Raw genomic sequence first — 14,313 nt, 5'->3', positions numbered from 1 at the left:
GGCCAGCGGTGCTGGAGGCAGCAGCGGTGTGGGGTGCTGATGGAGAGGATGGCAAGGCATGCTCCTTCCCTCCCCCCGCCCCTTCCCCCACTCCAGGGAGGTGACAGTGGCGTGGGTTGGTGGGTGGCAGCACTCTGTCCCTGCCGGCTCCCCCCCCCCCCTCCCATTTTTCTTGACTGGCAATTGGCTAGTCGTATTATAAGGAAATAATTAGGTTGTCAGCATCTCTTAATTACATCCTGTTGTAATCATGGGGGGGGCGGGGGTAAAAAAAAAAAAAAAGTCGTATGAACGTGTCTCTAAATATCTAATAAGGGCTTCAAACACTAAGATGTCAATTGAAAGGAAGTATTGTGTTTGGCATCACTAGAGAGTAGAATTGAGTTACGTGGATCATACTATATCATGTTTTAGATTTCTTAGGTTTAAATTTAGCTCCAACTTCCCCTGAGGTTGTCCTCAGGGAAAATAGTGTGCCCTCTGTGCTGTGAGGAAGTAGAAGGCAATGCTGTGAGGAGTTGTCAGTGGAATCTATCTTGGCTGCAAAGGGAAGATTCTGTCCTAAGTGTCATTGGGAACAACTGCAGATGGCAGCTGTTTTGAAACCCTGTAATTTCATGGAGCTTCATAACAAACAAAATATGTGGTGTTCTTAATCGAAAACATTTCCATCAGTGGAAGCTGAAGAAACGTACAGCTACCTCCCCCTGTCCCATACTTTAATCAATGTGTCTGTGAGTTTTACATATGTGGGAAGCTTAATGGAATACAGACTTCTCAAAATTAGGGCCAAAAAGGGGTGAACATAAGTACTTACTTTTGAAAGGAAGTGGAGATGCACTTATTTTTTTGATGCAATAAAATATTTGAATCTGGTTCAAGTACAAAACGCATCCTGATATAACCAAGGTTAACCACAATCTGTGGCTATCTCAATAATATACATACGATCCATCCTGTGCATTAAATTGTGAGTGTCACTGTTGGGCCCCACGTGTCAGATCTAGACTGTAGGCCTTTGTGAGCCAGACAACCTTTAAGTGGCAGTGTTAATTTCTTCCTGGGCTATTGAAGTTGTTTCAGCATAGCCCCCCCTCCCTCTTTTAACTTTACTGCTGATTCTGGTTGCTAGGATGACTAAAATCCCCTGATTTGAGGGGGTAGTGTCAGGGGTAGTGAGAGATAAGTAGTGTTAATTCCTTAGGTTCCAGAGCTACTCCCAAACACCAAACCTGCAGGATGTTTGATTCACTTGCATTAAATTAAACCGGATTGTTGTGCATCCAAGAGCTGCTTCCTTTGTGGTCTGTCTGAATAGTACTCATATTTTCTTAAGTATTATTGGGAGCATCTACATGTGCCTCTGGAGTAAAAAAACTCTGCAGCATGGTGGTACTTGTAAATACAAGATGTGCAATGTTTACCGCAGAGCTAATTAGTCTACTCAGTTAATGTCTCATGTAGACATGCTGCCAACTGGGTAGTATTGATGGGCTTGGCTCCAACAATTACTACATGGGCAAAAAGCCTGAAGTTTTGTGTTTAGGGCTGAAGATTTGCCCAAGAGCCCTGAAATTAGTCAAGTATTGTTAAGATGTATATTCTTTCTTTATTAAAAATAAAAATCCAGAACCTTATCTCCATTGGTGATTCTTTGGTTTAGCAGTTGAAAGCTAATTTTAAAAATGAACACAGTATTTTTTTTCAAGACTCAAAATAAATCTTACGATGTTGATTTGAAACATAATGCACATAGCAGATACTCATAATTTCATTTTTTTTTTTCAAAATAGCCAAAGCACTTTGGGCAGTATAATGCAGTTGTAATTAACTGTTAGATTAAACTAGTTCATAAATCTTCAAATAAGTGTTGCGTATTGTAAAGGAAAAGCCTCAAACTTCATTCAGAAGTCGTTAGATTTTTATGAAACCTAAGTAAATGTGTCCTTAAATTTAAATTAATTAAAAGGAGGTATTTTTAAAACAGATATTCCCCTGAACTGCTTCAAACCCAAATATTTCAGCATTTGCCTTGTTACAGTGCACAGCAAAAGCTAAATTACCTAGTGGATTTTTATTGATCAAAAGAGAAGATGCAAAAATAAACTCAACTAGACTTTTAAAATTTCAGTTTTGATAAACATGTTAAGTGTTTTAAACTTAATGATATATTTTCATCTACAGCATTGTATCTGAGCTGTTATTGAAACTGTAAATTAAGAACCCCAAAGAAGTCCAAATATGTGTCTTCAATTTGTAATGATTTTTTTCTTTCAGGATTTTATTTTTTAATTTTATTCAAATTTATTTTTCCCAAGAATTCTTCTGTCCCTTCAACTCTTCCTGAACCCATGACAGCTAGTGAGGCAGCTGCTAGGAAAAGCCAAATAAAAGCCAGGTGAGTAAAGTGATGTAGAGCTTTGAAATCCTAATAAATCTGTTTTGTGTATCTGCATCTCTCTTACCTTGTTTGATTAGTATACAATAACTTACACTGATATTTTTTTTTAAGCATCTGCTGAAGTTTTCTTTAGTATTTGGGAATGTCCATCTTTGGATATCAATATGCTTGTATTTTACTTGCAGTTATTTCTTCTTGCTGAAACATGTATGTATACAATGATTGGACCAAGAAGTCTATAATGGAAGGAAACAGGAAAACATTAAATTTTTTAACCATTTTTTGAAACATTTAGTCTGATTAAATTTCAGCTGACCTCCCTGAGACGGTGTTCAAGGTGGCTGCCAAGCGGACAAAAGGCATTATCACTTTTGTTTTTGCTGCTTTATACTATTTCAAAATTTAAATGGTTAAAACTGTTTTCAGGTCTTAACCTTTTCAAATTGTCAGGTATTCTATCTTACCTTATTTATTTTGGTGGAGGTCCAGTACACTGTAATGGTCTGAGGCTTTTAATCTATGAGAGATTGTCAACAGATTTTTTTTTTTTTTCAAATTCAGGGTTTCAACTAGTCTGTATAAAGACTTGCATTCTCCATTGCCTGTGTTTCACTTTGTGAATACAATGGATGACTGGTATGTTATTCTGGGAGAGAATTAGAGAAACCCTGATTTTTTTTTTTCATGTTGTTTGTTTGATGTAAGAAAGCACAATAGAAAACTTTTGGAAGAAGAATCTATTCAGAAACTTGAAAAAGCAGAGACGTCACGATACAATTGTTTTCTGTGAAGTTCACCTATGAATAGGTTGAAGTATGAATTATCTTTTTCTGCAAGCTTTCAGGCTCAAATGCCCTTCATCAGGTTCTGAGAAAATTAATGATGGTAAAAAGTCCCCATAGGTAGGAAATAAACTTCATTTTTGCACAGAGGGAGCTGGAGATGGAAAATCTGTCCCTTTCGGTCCAGGAGAGTATCTCTGTGATTTATTCTGAGTACTTGGACCACCATGGTTACCAGATACATCCCTGAAACATGGAGGATGCTGAATTCCAGCGGATTTTGGATTTTAAACTTCATTGCAGTACAACAGGAAAGATTTTTTTTTTAAACCTCCATGCTTGCCATCTGACACTCCAGGGAAAGAATCGTACCTAATTTACATGACAAAGAGCAACTCAGGACAACTTACAGAGACATTCTCATGGACCCAGAGTGACAGATTTTCTATCTTTAGCTCCCTCTGTGCAAAAATGAAATTTATTACCTACCTATGGGGACTTTTTATCATCTCTAATTTTCCCAGCGCCTGATGAAGGGCATTTGAGCCTGAAAGCTTGCAGAAAAAGTTTTTTGCAATTTTCTAGTTGGTCTAATAAAAGGTATAATTTCTGAACAAAGAGTTCTAGACTTTTGCATTTCATAACTGGGTGTTAACTTTTGAGGCTACTTGCTTATAAAATGTCTCTTGGGTGGCTTTGTAATTTAATTTTTTTTTGCTAAAAGATCAAAGGGGCAAACTCACAACTTGCAGTTAAACTTGAGTGATACGCATCTAGGTAATTTCTGAAAATAGGACTGTGGCTGCAAAGTCACCTTGGTGCTTTTGAGACTTTTTTCCTCATAATTTCAGAATACTGTACTGCTACAAGTGTTTAAAACAAACAAAAAAGACCCCCCTCTCCAATTATTTTTGAAGGCCAGAAAGCCTCAAAATTCTACAGATTACTGACCACCATGAAAGGGGAAGAGAAGATTCTGTAATTCTTCTAACATTTTTTTTCCTTATTGCAGTTATCAGTTTCTGTAAAGCTCTGTGTTGGCCATGGTACAGTTGCAATACAGTTCACTGAAACTGTTTTACAGAGTTATACTTATAAATGTATGTTGGTTGTAAGGGATAAGTAAACCATTTAAGTTAATCTCGACTAAATTTGCTCCTATTTGAAAGTCAGTCATAATTAATGAATTGTCTCCTATGAACATTTTTCTCTGTAGAATAACAGATGCCGTTGGACCAACAGAAACCTCAATTGCACCACGACAAAGACCAAAGGCTAATTCAAGCACTGCCACTTCTAGCGTGCTGGCGATCCAGAGTTCGGCAACACCAGTGAAGGTACCAGCTCCTGGTGAACTTGGTAACCGTATGCAAAAAGGTTAGTGACCCAAGTTAAATAAACTGCAGGAAAATAGTGAGAAGCTTGTCTTTATTTCTTGCTTGCTTCTTTTTTGAATGCTAATTAGCTTGGAGAGCACTGTATTAACATGACTTCACTGTTTTTTGGTTCTGAGCTCGCATGTGCAGAGTTAAATCATGTGCTGCACAGTGCTGCTTTGTGCCTTCTAGAAGTTGTTGGATAAGAAGCAATTTGAAATTATAATCAAATGCATATTTTTCTCAAGGCTACCGTTCAGCAAGTAATTACCTAATAAAGGCTGCGCAAAAAGAACTTGGTGGTCTTTGAGCACTTAGTTCAGTGTATTTGTAATGCATTGCAAATGTTTGTGTCAGTAGGCTATAAAGTCTATGAATAACAAACATTTTTAGATGTGCAAATTTATATTTCCTTAAACTAAAGAACAGCTGTATTGCACCTGTATTGTGGGAGGCTCCAGTGTTTACCTTTTAAGCATGGGTACTTTCTGCTTAATTCTCCGGTAGGGCTAAGGACAGACATTACATACAAACTGGTTTAAGTGATCAGAAACTGGTTTAAACCTGTAACAGAACAGATGAAAATGGCTGAAACCAGTTTGAGATAAACCTTGTTGAGTGTAGTATCAGACTTAAGTGATTTGGCTCAAACTGGTTTATGTAATCTCTGTCTCAGACCCCTTGCTGATTTTAAGATAAACCAGATTCCTCCAGCATCCTGGCATGCTCTCTGGGCTGGGCGGAGCTCTCAGCTCTGCAGCAGAGCTGGAACCTCCCTTTTGCTGCCTGGCTGGAGCTGTCAGACTGCAGGTACAGCAGGGTCTGGCTGGCTTCCCCCTGCTCTATTCCCCTGCCCTCGCTGCTTCCTGCTGAAGCAGGAATCCCCCTCTTCCTACCCCCCCATCTCCCACATCACAGACCCCAGCCACATAGACCCTAGACATGTAGTATGCTAGCTAATGCCGAGAGATGTCTGCATGTACTGTCTCTAGTTTCACTGGGGCAGGCAGACAGAACAGTGACCACTTAAGGCCTTTTGGAGCTAATCAATAGGTCAACTGGTAAGCTGTTTAAGAAGAGTTTGAACTAATGGAGTGAGGATGTTGTTTTGTTGATGGGGTGATAATGTTATTGGCTCCCTGTTATCTTGCTTGCCTGTCAGTTTGCTGCAGACAGTATAAAGAAGCAGGGAGGGAGATTGAAAAGCTCCCTATCATCAACAGATGCATGCACTTCACACCCCACCTCTTGCCTCAGAGTGCTAGCAGGGGCATGGGGTCTGGCAACACTTTCACCCCATGAGCAGCGAGCAGAGAAAAGCCTGGGATGGTGCAGGTAGACCTTCCTAAACAGAACTCCTGCTAGGGCCTGGTGGCGCTCCTCCTCCCCTCCCCTCCCCCCTCCAGCTCAGTTTTGTGGAAGGGAGGGCTGCTTTAGCGCCCCTTGACTTCTAGCCTGAGCCACTGCAGGCATTTGCCTGAATTTCCTCAGTCCAGACAGAATGTCTGTTTGATTACAAACTGGTTCAGCCTAGCCAGGTTAGTCTAACCTGCAAAGCTTGAATCAATTCAGGCTCAGGCTTTTTGAATGTCTGTCCCTAGCCCAGGTGTAGAAGATAATCCACATGTCCAAATACACGTTGGTGTGGACAGACACATTACATAATGCATAACAGTTTATATTACATTACGGTCAGAATGGTAAGAACAGAATAAAATAAATAGTATATTTAAGTATTAGGTGGTAATTTTATTGGACTCTTCTGGGACTTGTGAGGACAATTGGAGCATGTTCAGTAAAGCATAGCCCTTGACCTAGTCTCCTAGGTGGCTTAGAAAGTATGGTCTTAGGAGCCAGGAGAGTTTTACATATGGCTAAGCTGGAGTCAGATTCAAAATTGAGAATCCTATGAGAGATGTTCAGAAAGGATTCTCATAAATTTAAACCTTCTCAAACTGTTGAAAAAAAGTTTGTAGTACTAGTAGTAGTTTACAATAAGAGTGCTAAAGTAAAAATGCAGCTGTTACCAGCATGTTTTATGCTACTGGATTTCATAAATGAATGAGTTAATGTAATATTAAAAAAATATTAGGAACCATGCAACCTGGAAACGGACAAGATGTCTTGTTGTCCCAAGGGACCAATCAGCACCCTTCTCAACAAAATAGAGTATTGCAGCAATTGCAGCAGGGGGATTGGAGATTACAACAACTGCACCATTTACAGCACCAGCAGCAACAGCAGCAACTACTTCAAGATGCTTACATGCAGCAGGTATGTGCTGATCTTACTGAAGAAAAATCCAGTTTTAAAAATAGTTAAATGCATGAAGCAAGGCCACTTTAAATTTAAAATCTATATTTTAGTTATAAAAAATATTTTTTTCTGCTGACGTGAAGGCTGTCACTTTTTCCAGGCAGAAAGCAAAGGTCTGTCTTCCCCTCCCATGCCCTTTATCTGTTGCATATGTGGCATTCCTGTGCATAAGAACTATAATGTTTACCTTATTGGCAAGTTACATTTTTAATATGCTAAATAGATGCTTTTTTGTGTTGGTACTTTAACTTTTATTCTGCCTGACTTCTGAATTTAATTCTTGTTGGCAATGGTTGTCAGGAATAGCTGGTTCTTTTAAGATACCATATCTGCGTGATTCTCACTCTTTTTGGTCTTACCTCCTTATTAGTGAGACTCTTTTTTAAGTTTTCTGATTATAGAGGACAGTGTCTTTAAGAGCATGAGCTGTGTTCCCTTATAGTTGGTGTGCACCATTTCCTGTTGTTAGCATTCTGTTAAAAACATTCTGATACTTTTTGGGCCATGGCCAGTCAAAGTGAACTCCCCTCTTGAATTCTAAGGTTTCAGCTTTTCTGTTGACTCTGTGTGTTCTTATCCAATATATGCAGACTTAGTCTGTCAAGTATGAGTCCCTGAATTGCTAAAGAGAATTACATTATTTTATGGGGATACTTTTTTACTGGACCAACTATGTAGTTAGGTTAACATTAGATAAGCTTTCTGATGCTGGATGTTCTTTGTCAGGACCTGAATACATAGTTGGTCCAACCAAAGATATTACCCTCAGAAATCCTTTCCTCTCTCATAATTTCTGGACTTCTGTGGCTACAACATCACTCTCACACTATCATTATTTTATGCTTCTGTGGTGTGCTTAAAATGGTGCTGTAAATAAAAACATGACATAATTTAAAAAGAAATTTAACAGTAGGCAGGTTTAACGGATCTTCTGGACCCATAATATTTTTTTCTGCTTTGTGAAGTACTCAATTGAATTCTCATTTAAATGTTTACTTTAAAATAGTCTAAATACTTGCCAACATTTTAAATCTTGTACCAGAGTGATCTGCTTAGTGCAGGGGTGTCAAACATGGCCAGAGGCTGAATCTAGCCCATGGAGCCCTATGATTTTGTTCATGGGTCTCAGACCAACCCTGCAGCCAGTTTGGTGTGCAGGCTGAACTCAGTGTCATGCAAGCTGCATGCAGCAGAGAGGGCCAGCATGGGGCATGTATCCTGCCTCTCCATCTGCCCTATGTTCTTGTGCTGGCACAGCCTGATTTGGACTGGCCCTGATACCAGCAAGTAGGGTCAGTCCAGCAGGTGCCCTATGCAGTGTGCACCCCTTGCTGGCCCAGTGTACCATGTGGAGCAGGACCACTGCATTCTGAATGTGGCACATGGGGTTGGACTGACTGCATGAACTGTGTGTGGCATGGGGCTGGCACAGAGCCTGTGCTGCATGTGGTGGCCTGCAGACAAGCCCAGCAGCCCTTCTCTGGCCTGTAAGGCTGTATGAGTTTGACATGCCTATTTTAATGTGTTGATTTTAGTAGTGACTTTATTTTTCTTTAATTGTAACTTTTTCACTGAAAATGCTGCTGATGTGTACATGCACATGCATTTATTTGAAACTGAATAGGAATATTTGACTCATAGGTCACATCTACACATGTGCAGATGTTTGGTTCCCCAGGGACAACTAGCAGCAGGACACCTTGTGCCACTGCTAGTTGTCTCCAGGGAACGCCTGTGCCATGTGCCCTCTGTTGCGTGGCAGGTTACCTCAGATGGGGTAGGGGTGGCTGGCCCCAACACTGGGCTGGCCCCAGCAGCCTTACCCGAGGGCCTCCTGGGGCTGCAGCAGTGTCAATCCTGCTGCTTGGAGCAGGCCAAAGTGTGGCTTCAGTTTTGAGCTGAGTGTGCTGCCCTGGTTTGCACTGCTCCACTTTTTTTGCACAGGTTTTCTTGACCCCTGGATATCCAGGGGTAAACAAAAAAACCCTACATTGCTACCTTGCAGTGTGGGGAACAGCTGCATGTGTGGTACCTAGCGCCAAAGACACTGTTCATTTGAATGTGGCCATAGAAAGTTTTTTTGGTTACTTTTTCAGAGATCTCTTTTTCTTTCCAAATATAGTATCAAGCAATGCACCAGCAGATGGTCCAGCAGCAGCTCTTGATGCAATCTATGTACCAGCAGCAGCCTTCCCAGTCCCATTATCCTGCCATGGTATGTCATATCTGGATGCAAGATTACCCTGATTTTAGATAGTTCATTATAAGGGCTAATTAGTATTCCTGTTGAGTGAGTATACGGCCTGCACTAGACACCTTAAATATTGGGAAGAGGAACATTTTAATGTGATGTTCTATATGCTTCAGTTTTCAGTATTAACAACATAATATGATTCTTTATCTGTTAGCTGGTTTTCATAATTCAACTCAAAGAAAATATGTTATTTATTTTTTAATACAAACAAAGCAGACTGCTCTAAAGTATTTTCGGTTATTTACTAGCTTCACCGATATTTATTGTCACTAGAACATCTGAGTGTGTTAATTTCATCATGTAAAAAGTGGATACATTTCTCACTGCCTTTTCCCCCCAGTATTTCTGTTTGAATTTTTACTTTTTTTAATCCAATGTGTTCAAAAATGGTTTCATAAAACTAGGTTCCTGAGTGGCTTGAGTCTTGGAGTGTTGAGTACATAACAGTTATTTCAAACTTGTTGAATTGGTTGTTACCGCAGTGGTTTAAACAACTGAGCAATACTTCTGTGGCTGCTGTATTTGTATATACATTTATATAAACCAGTTGTCTGTTTTTGTGTCTGTGTTCCTCTCTTTGGTGTTAAAGGAATAGAAAATAAAGTCAATACAGTAGCCACTATTTTAAAATACTTGATTTTGGTTTTGTGTATAAATATTAAAGTATACCTTAATGCTTTCATTAGTTTTACCTTTACAGGTAAAAATGTTAACAGTTGTGGTGGAGTTAAAATAATTTTTAGAACTTTTACTTTCTTAATAGTGTTAAACTGATTGCTTTCAGCATGCCATTATGCCAGGAATTCAAAACCTTTTTGGATTTGAGGCATGCCTCCTTAACTTTGCAAATTGAGTGGCATTCGGTTTTAAAAAACAAATGTTATATGTTATAGGCTGCTTGCAGATGTTTAAAAAAAAAAAAAAACCCCAACAAAAACCTGTGCTTTACTGGAAGAAGCAGCGCTACACTTCAGCCTGGTTCCGCAGCATCTGTATAGATCAGGCACTTTAGCGAGGATTTTTGGTGCTTTTAGCTAAAGCTGATTTAATCTTTACAGACTTTGGGTGAGCTGGGTCTAACTAAGTTCTTGGCATGTGCGTGGCTTGGCATGGGGATCCACTGAGTTTTAAAGTAAAGTGCCATTTTTGTTGTTTTTAATGTCTGCGAGCAGGCATAATGCTTATCTCCTTACACAGGGGCTGGGCAGTAGAGGTGGAGGGGGATGGTCCAGACTGTGACAGGTCTGAACGTGGAGTAGCTACCTAGCTTGCCTGATTATCTCTTTGCACCCCACTGGCACCTTTCAAAGATCTGGCGGGATCCCAGGGTGCCCTGGCACCTTGGTTGAGAATCACTGCATTGTGCAGCAATATATTTTCTTGTTTTACTTTTTGTTTGCTCATTAATAAGAAAGTATTCTGGCCCAGATTCTACCTTGCCTAATTAGCATCTAAAGTCATCCCCAAATAAGGGTTTTGGACTCAGGAGAGCAATCTATTTTTCCTAGGAAGGCATATTGCGCTCTCATTCTCTTAATAGACAGCCTAGTATGTTTCCAGTGGCTGATACTGCCCTGCCTTGCAGGTGCACACATCTCTCCCATGCCCTGTGTACAGCATTAGATGTCTTCATCATGGTAGGAACTAGCTGCCTCAGAGCCAGATGTTCAGATGTACTGGTAGGAGAAAGAAGAGGGCCTTCATAGTTTTTTTTTTTTTTTTTTTCATGGTGGCCAAGAGCAATGGTGCTCAACCTTTTTCTTGGTGGGCCAGATGGGCAGTGGCCCTGACCTGGTGCCTGGGGTGAGCATGATGGGGCCCCATCCAGCCACACACAGGGCTGGGGGCAGCCTGGCCTGATCCAGTCCTGTAGGGGAGTTAGGGGTAGGGGGTGGAAGGGGCATGGCGAAGCACCATGGAGGGGAGAAGCCCCAATAACAGCTATATGGGGAGAAGAGTGCATGGCTGAGTTCCATGCAGTTGTGGGGAGGAGGGGGAAGGCAGTGGAGGGATCGTGGCCCAGCCCCATCCCCAGTCCAGTGGCGTGGAGCAGGGGGCCTGGCCTGGCCTGGATCTGGCTGTGCTGGCAGACAGAGGGTAGGGAAATTTGGCAGTGGGGGAAGGTGGCCATTGCTCCCCACTGCCAAATTTCCCAACCCATGGGGAGTCCAATGGGCTAGGTGCAGTGTTTCCGTAGACCACATTTGGCTCACGGGCCAGAGGTTGAGCACCCCTGGCCTAGAGGTTAGTGTGGTTGCTTAGGAAGTGGAAGGACCTGGATAGCCAGTGGGGGTTTAAAGCATCATCTTCCACTTCTGAGGAGAGTGCCCTAACAACCAGACTGTGAGCAGAACAGGGCTGAGAGCATCCTGTCTTTTCTGTAGAAGTGAGCCCCCTGGGTAATAAAAGATTTGTAAGGCCAGAAGGAGAACAAGTAACACGTGTTGTAAATATTTTACCTGTTACTGTTTGGCAGTCGCTTGGAAGGGAGCGAGTTTGGGATTCTGGCTCCTCCCTGCTTCCAGTGTTGTTTATACATTCATGTATATTAGCATTCATGTCATAGCATTGTAATGGCTGCTTTATGCTGCTGTGATGTCCTCAATGAAATGAGTGTCAGCTTTCCACAGGTTAATAGTAACAATGGAAGCATTATATTTATAGTCTTCTCTTACAACTCATACATTTCAGTGACTGATTTATTAATTCTGTTAATAAAACCAGTACTCTAATAGTGGCTTCCTGCAGTTTCAGCAGGAATGTGCATGTGCGTGCATACATGGCACACACACGTGACTTGGATGTTTTTATTGAACTTTTATGTAAAATTTATGGTAAAACAGGTCAAAATGTTAACCTTTTTAAATTAAATCAAAGTGGTTTGCTAGTGACCATAATAGTAACTTCATAATGATCTTCCTCAGGTGCAGCAGTACCAGCAAGCTCTCTTACAGCAGCAGATCCTTGCACAGCAACAGCAGTCACAGTCCCCTGAATATCTTACCTCTCCTCAAGAATTTTCACCAGCCTTAATCTCCTACTCAACATCTCTTCCAACCTGTGTTGGAGCAGCGATGGATTCCCCTTACACTACCAGTAGGCAAGTATCTTGTCAGTACAGGAGTCCTAATCATGTCAAAGTCCTGTTGTGATAGCCACTGTTCATGTTTTTAGTTTCTTTCTCAAAGACTGTTTCCTTTACCATTTGTAAACTTGTTTAAAATATGCCACAGTCTCCACACAACTTGATCGTATCTCTGTAGCAGATACAAATTCTCTAGTTGTAATGAATTAGTTTAGGATCCCCCACTGAAAGAATATATTTCCTGTTCCTGATAGTTTTTGGAAGAACTGTCTTTTTAGCAGCTGATTGCTGATGACATCTGCCTTGGAAGGTTGGGACTGAGTTGTTTGTGTAGTGAGTTCATAAAAAAGAACCTGATACTGTTTTCCACTCTGCCATTACTTTTTTCCAGACTAGATTTGAAATTTTTCAGATGCTGCTTTGTAGATGTCATGCATGGGTTTATCAGATGTTACATTTGCACCCCACAATCAGTTGATGTTTGAGACCTGAAATATGCAATCTGTAACACAAACTTGACTACTTTTGTTTCTCCTGGTATATTTCTCATTATAGTGACATTAGTTCAAAAAATGTGAAGGTTATGATTAGTTGTTTAGTATTAAGTTCATGGGAGACTGGTGCCGCCTTAGGGGAGCACATGCTCCCCCTGTGACCAGTCCTGCTGACCGGGGGGGTCCCCCCGTGGCCAGTCTCGCTGCCCCTTGCAGCTGATCTTGCTGCCCGGGGGTGCCCTAAGCGGCAAGTGTGGCTGGACAGGGGGTGCACCCCCTACATGTCTCCACTGATTAAGTTTCAGTTGGGCAACTTAAGTTATCTACTGTTGGTCTTCAGACTTCATATCTTGCCAGAAATTTGTTAATTTACACCATGTTGCATGAATGAAATTAATTTGGGTATAGTCACAGCTGCTCAAAAGTGTCCAAAGTGATAAAGCTCTAAATCTATGCCAGTGGGGAAGGAGCTGAAATGTGTTGATATCCTTGGAAGAAACAGCTATGTAGACTGGCATAGGTTCTGTATAAAGTACCACAGTAGCTCTGAGGAGAATTAATACAATCCTTGAACATCATTTTCCAGGGCCTTGCTACAAGCAACAGAAAACATTGTTACAGCAGTTACACTGAAAGCATGAAGCGTATGCATTTTTTGCAGATGTCTGGTATTCCACATGAGGTCCAAATAACTATTATTTACCATTTGAAGTGTCATTCTTAGCTTAAAAGTACAGGATCTTTCACTGTCCTTAGACTTGTGTGCCACAAAGGTCATTGGTGTAAATCCTTCTTCATTTAAAGAAACAAGCCAGCTCTTTCAACCTTGTTACCTACCTGGCTTATTAGACCTACCAAACTTTTAAGAAGCAATCAGGATGCATCTTTCCCTATCTGAGGTTACCCTTTCATTTCTGTTACCAATCAGCAGGTCAGAAGTTTGGTCCTTTCAAGAACTGTTCTAGAACCAGCTTCATTCTCTTTCCATTCTCTGCACCTCCTAAAGAAATTCTTAGTGTTTCGGGCTTTCCAGCAAATGAATATTACAATGCATTGGTGGGCCCTGAAGGCTATCTGGACTGGATTTTGATTCAGAGGAGATTCGGCCTGATTTGGCAGCTGAATCTCTGAATCCAAATCGAATTGAGAAGCCCATTAAAAGCTCTGAATTGAATCAAATTCTCCGAATTGATTCAGAAAAGATTCAGAGATTTGGAAGACAGACATGTAGGAAACAAACTGAGACCAGAGGGGTGGGGGGAGAATGCTCTGATATTGACATCTGTAGCTGGCCCGTGACACTGATCTTTCTCTGAGTTCCCTTCCAATCACAGTGCTCTGGGGGAGGGATGTAGAAACAACATATGAGGCTGTGTATGAACTCATTTGTGTGCCTTCTGTGAGCGATCTGTCTCTGTTGCAGCAGCAACGTCTGAGGGGCTCTGGCTTAGTAAGTAGTTTCTTGCCACCAAGTTCTATCCAATCCTTTCCTATTTACCCTTGCCTCCAATCCCTATTGTTATCCATTCCTTTCAGCTTATTCCTCACCAAAAATCCTCTGATTTGTTCTTGTTATGCCTGTCTTCCCCCCCCCCCCCCCCCCAC

At 41.1% G+C, this 14,313-nt stretch overlaps 1 protein-coding gene across 1 annotated transcript in view; it reads left to right on the top strand.

Moving 5' to 3' along the window:
• Nucleotides 1-14,313, top strand: part of BMP2K (BMP2 inducible kinase) — a 159,400-nt gene that overhangs the window by 85,153 nt on the left and 59,934 nt on the right. Inside the window, exons 9-13 of the mRNA XM_019516737.1 lie at nt 2,319-2,398; nt 4,400-4,560; nt 6,652-6,833; nt 8,998-9,090; nt 12,054-12,229. Coding sequence (XP_019372282.1) covers nt 2,319-2,398; nt 4,400-4,560; nt 6,652-6,833; nt 8,998-9,090; nt 12,054-12,229 — 692 coding nt within the window. The remainder of the gene's footprint in view (nt 1-2,318; nt 2,399-4,399; nt 4,561-6,651; nt 6,834-8,997; nt 9,091-12,053; nt 12,230-14,313) is intronic.

Source organism: Gavialis gangeticus, unplaced genomic scaffold, assembly GCF_001723915.1.
Source record: "Gavialis gangeticus isolate Ggan-Ray unplaced genomic scaffold, GavGan_comp1, whole genome shotgun sequence".
In the NCBI taxonomy this organism is placed as follows: Eukaryota; Metazoa; Chordata; order Crocodylia; family Gavialidae; genus Gavialis; species Gavialis gangeticus.
This window is presented reverse-complemented; position numbering and strand designations above follow the sequence as displayed.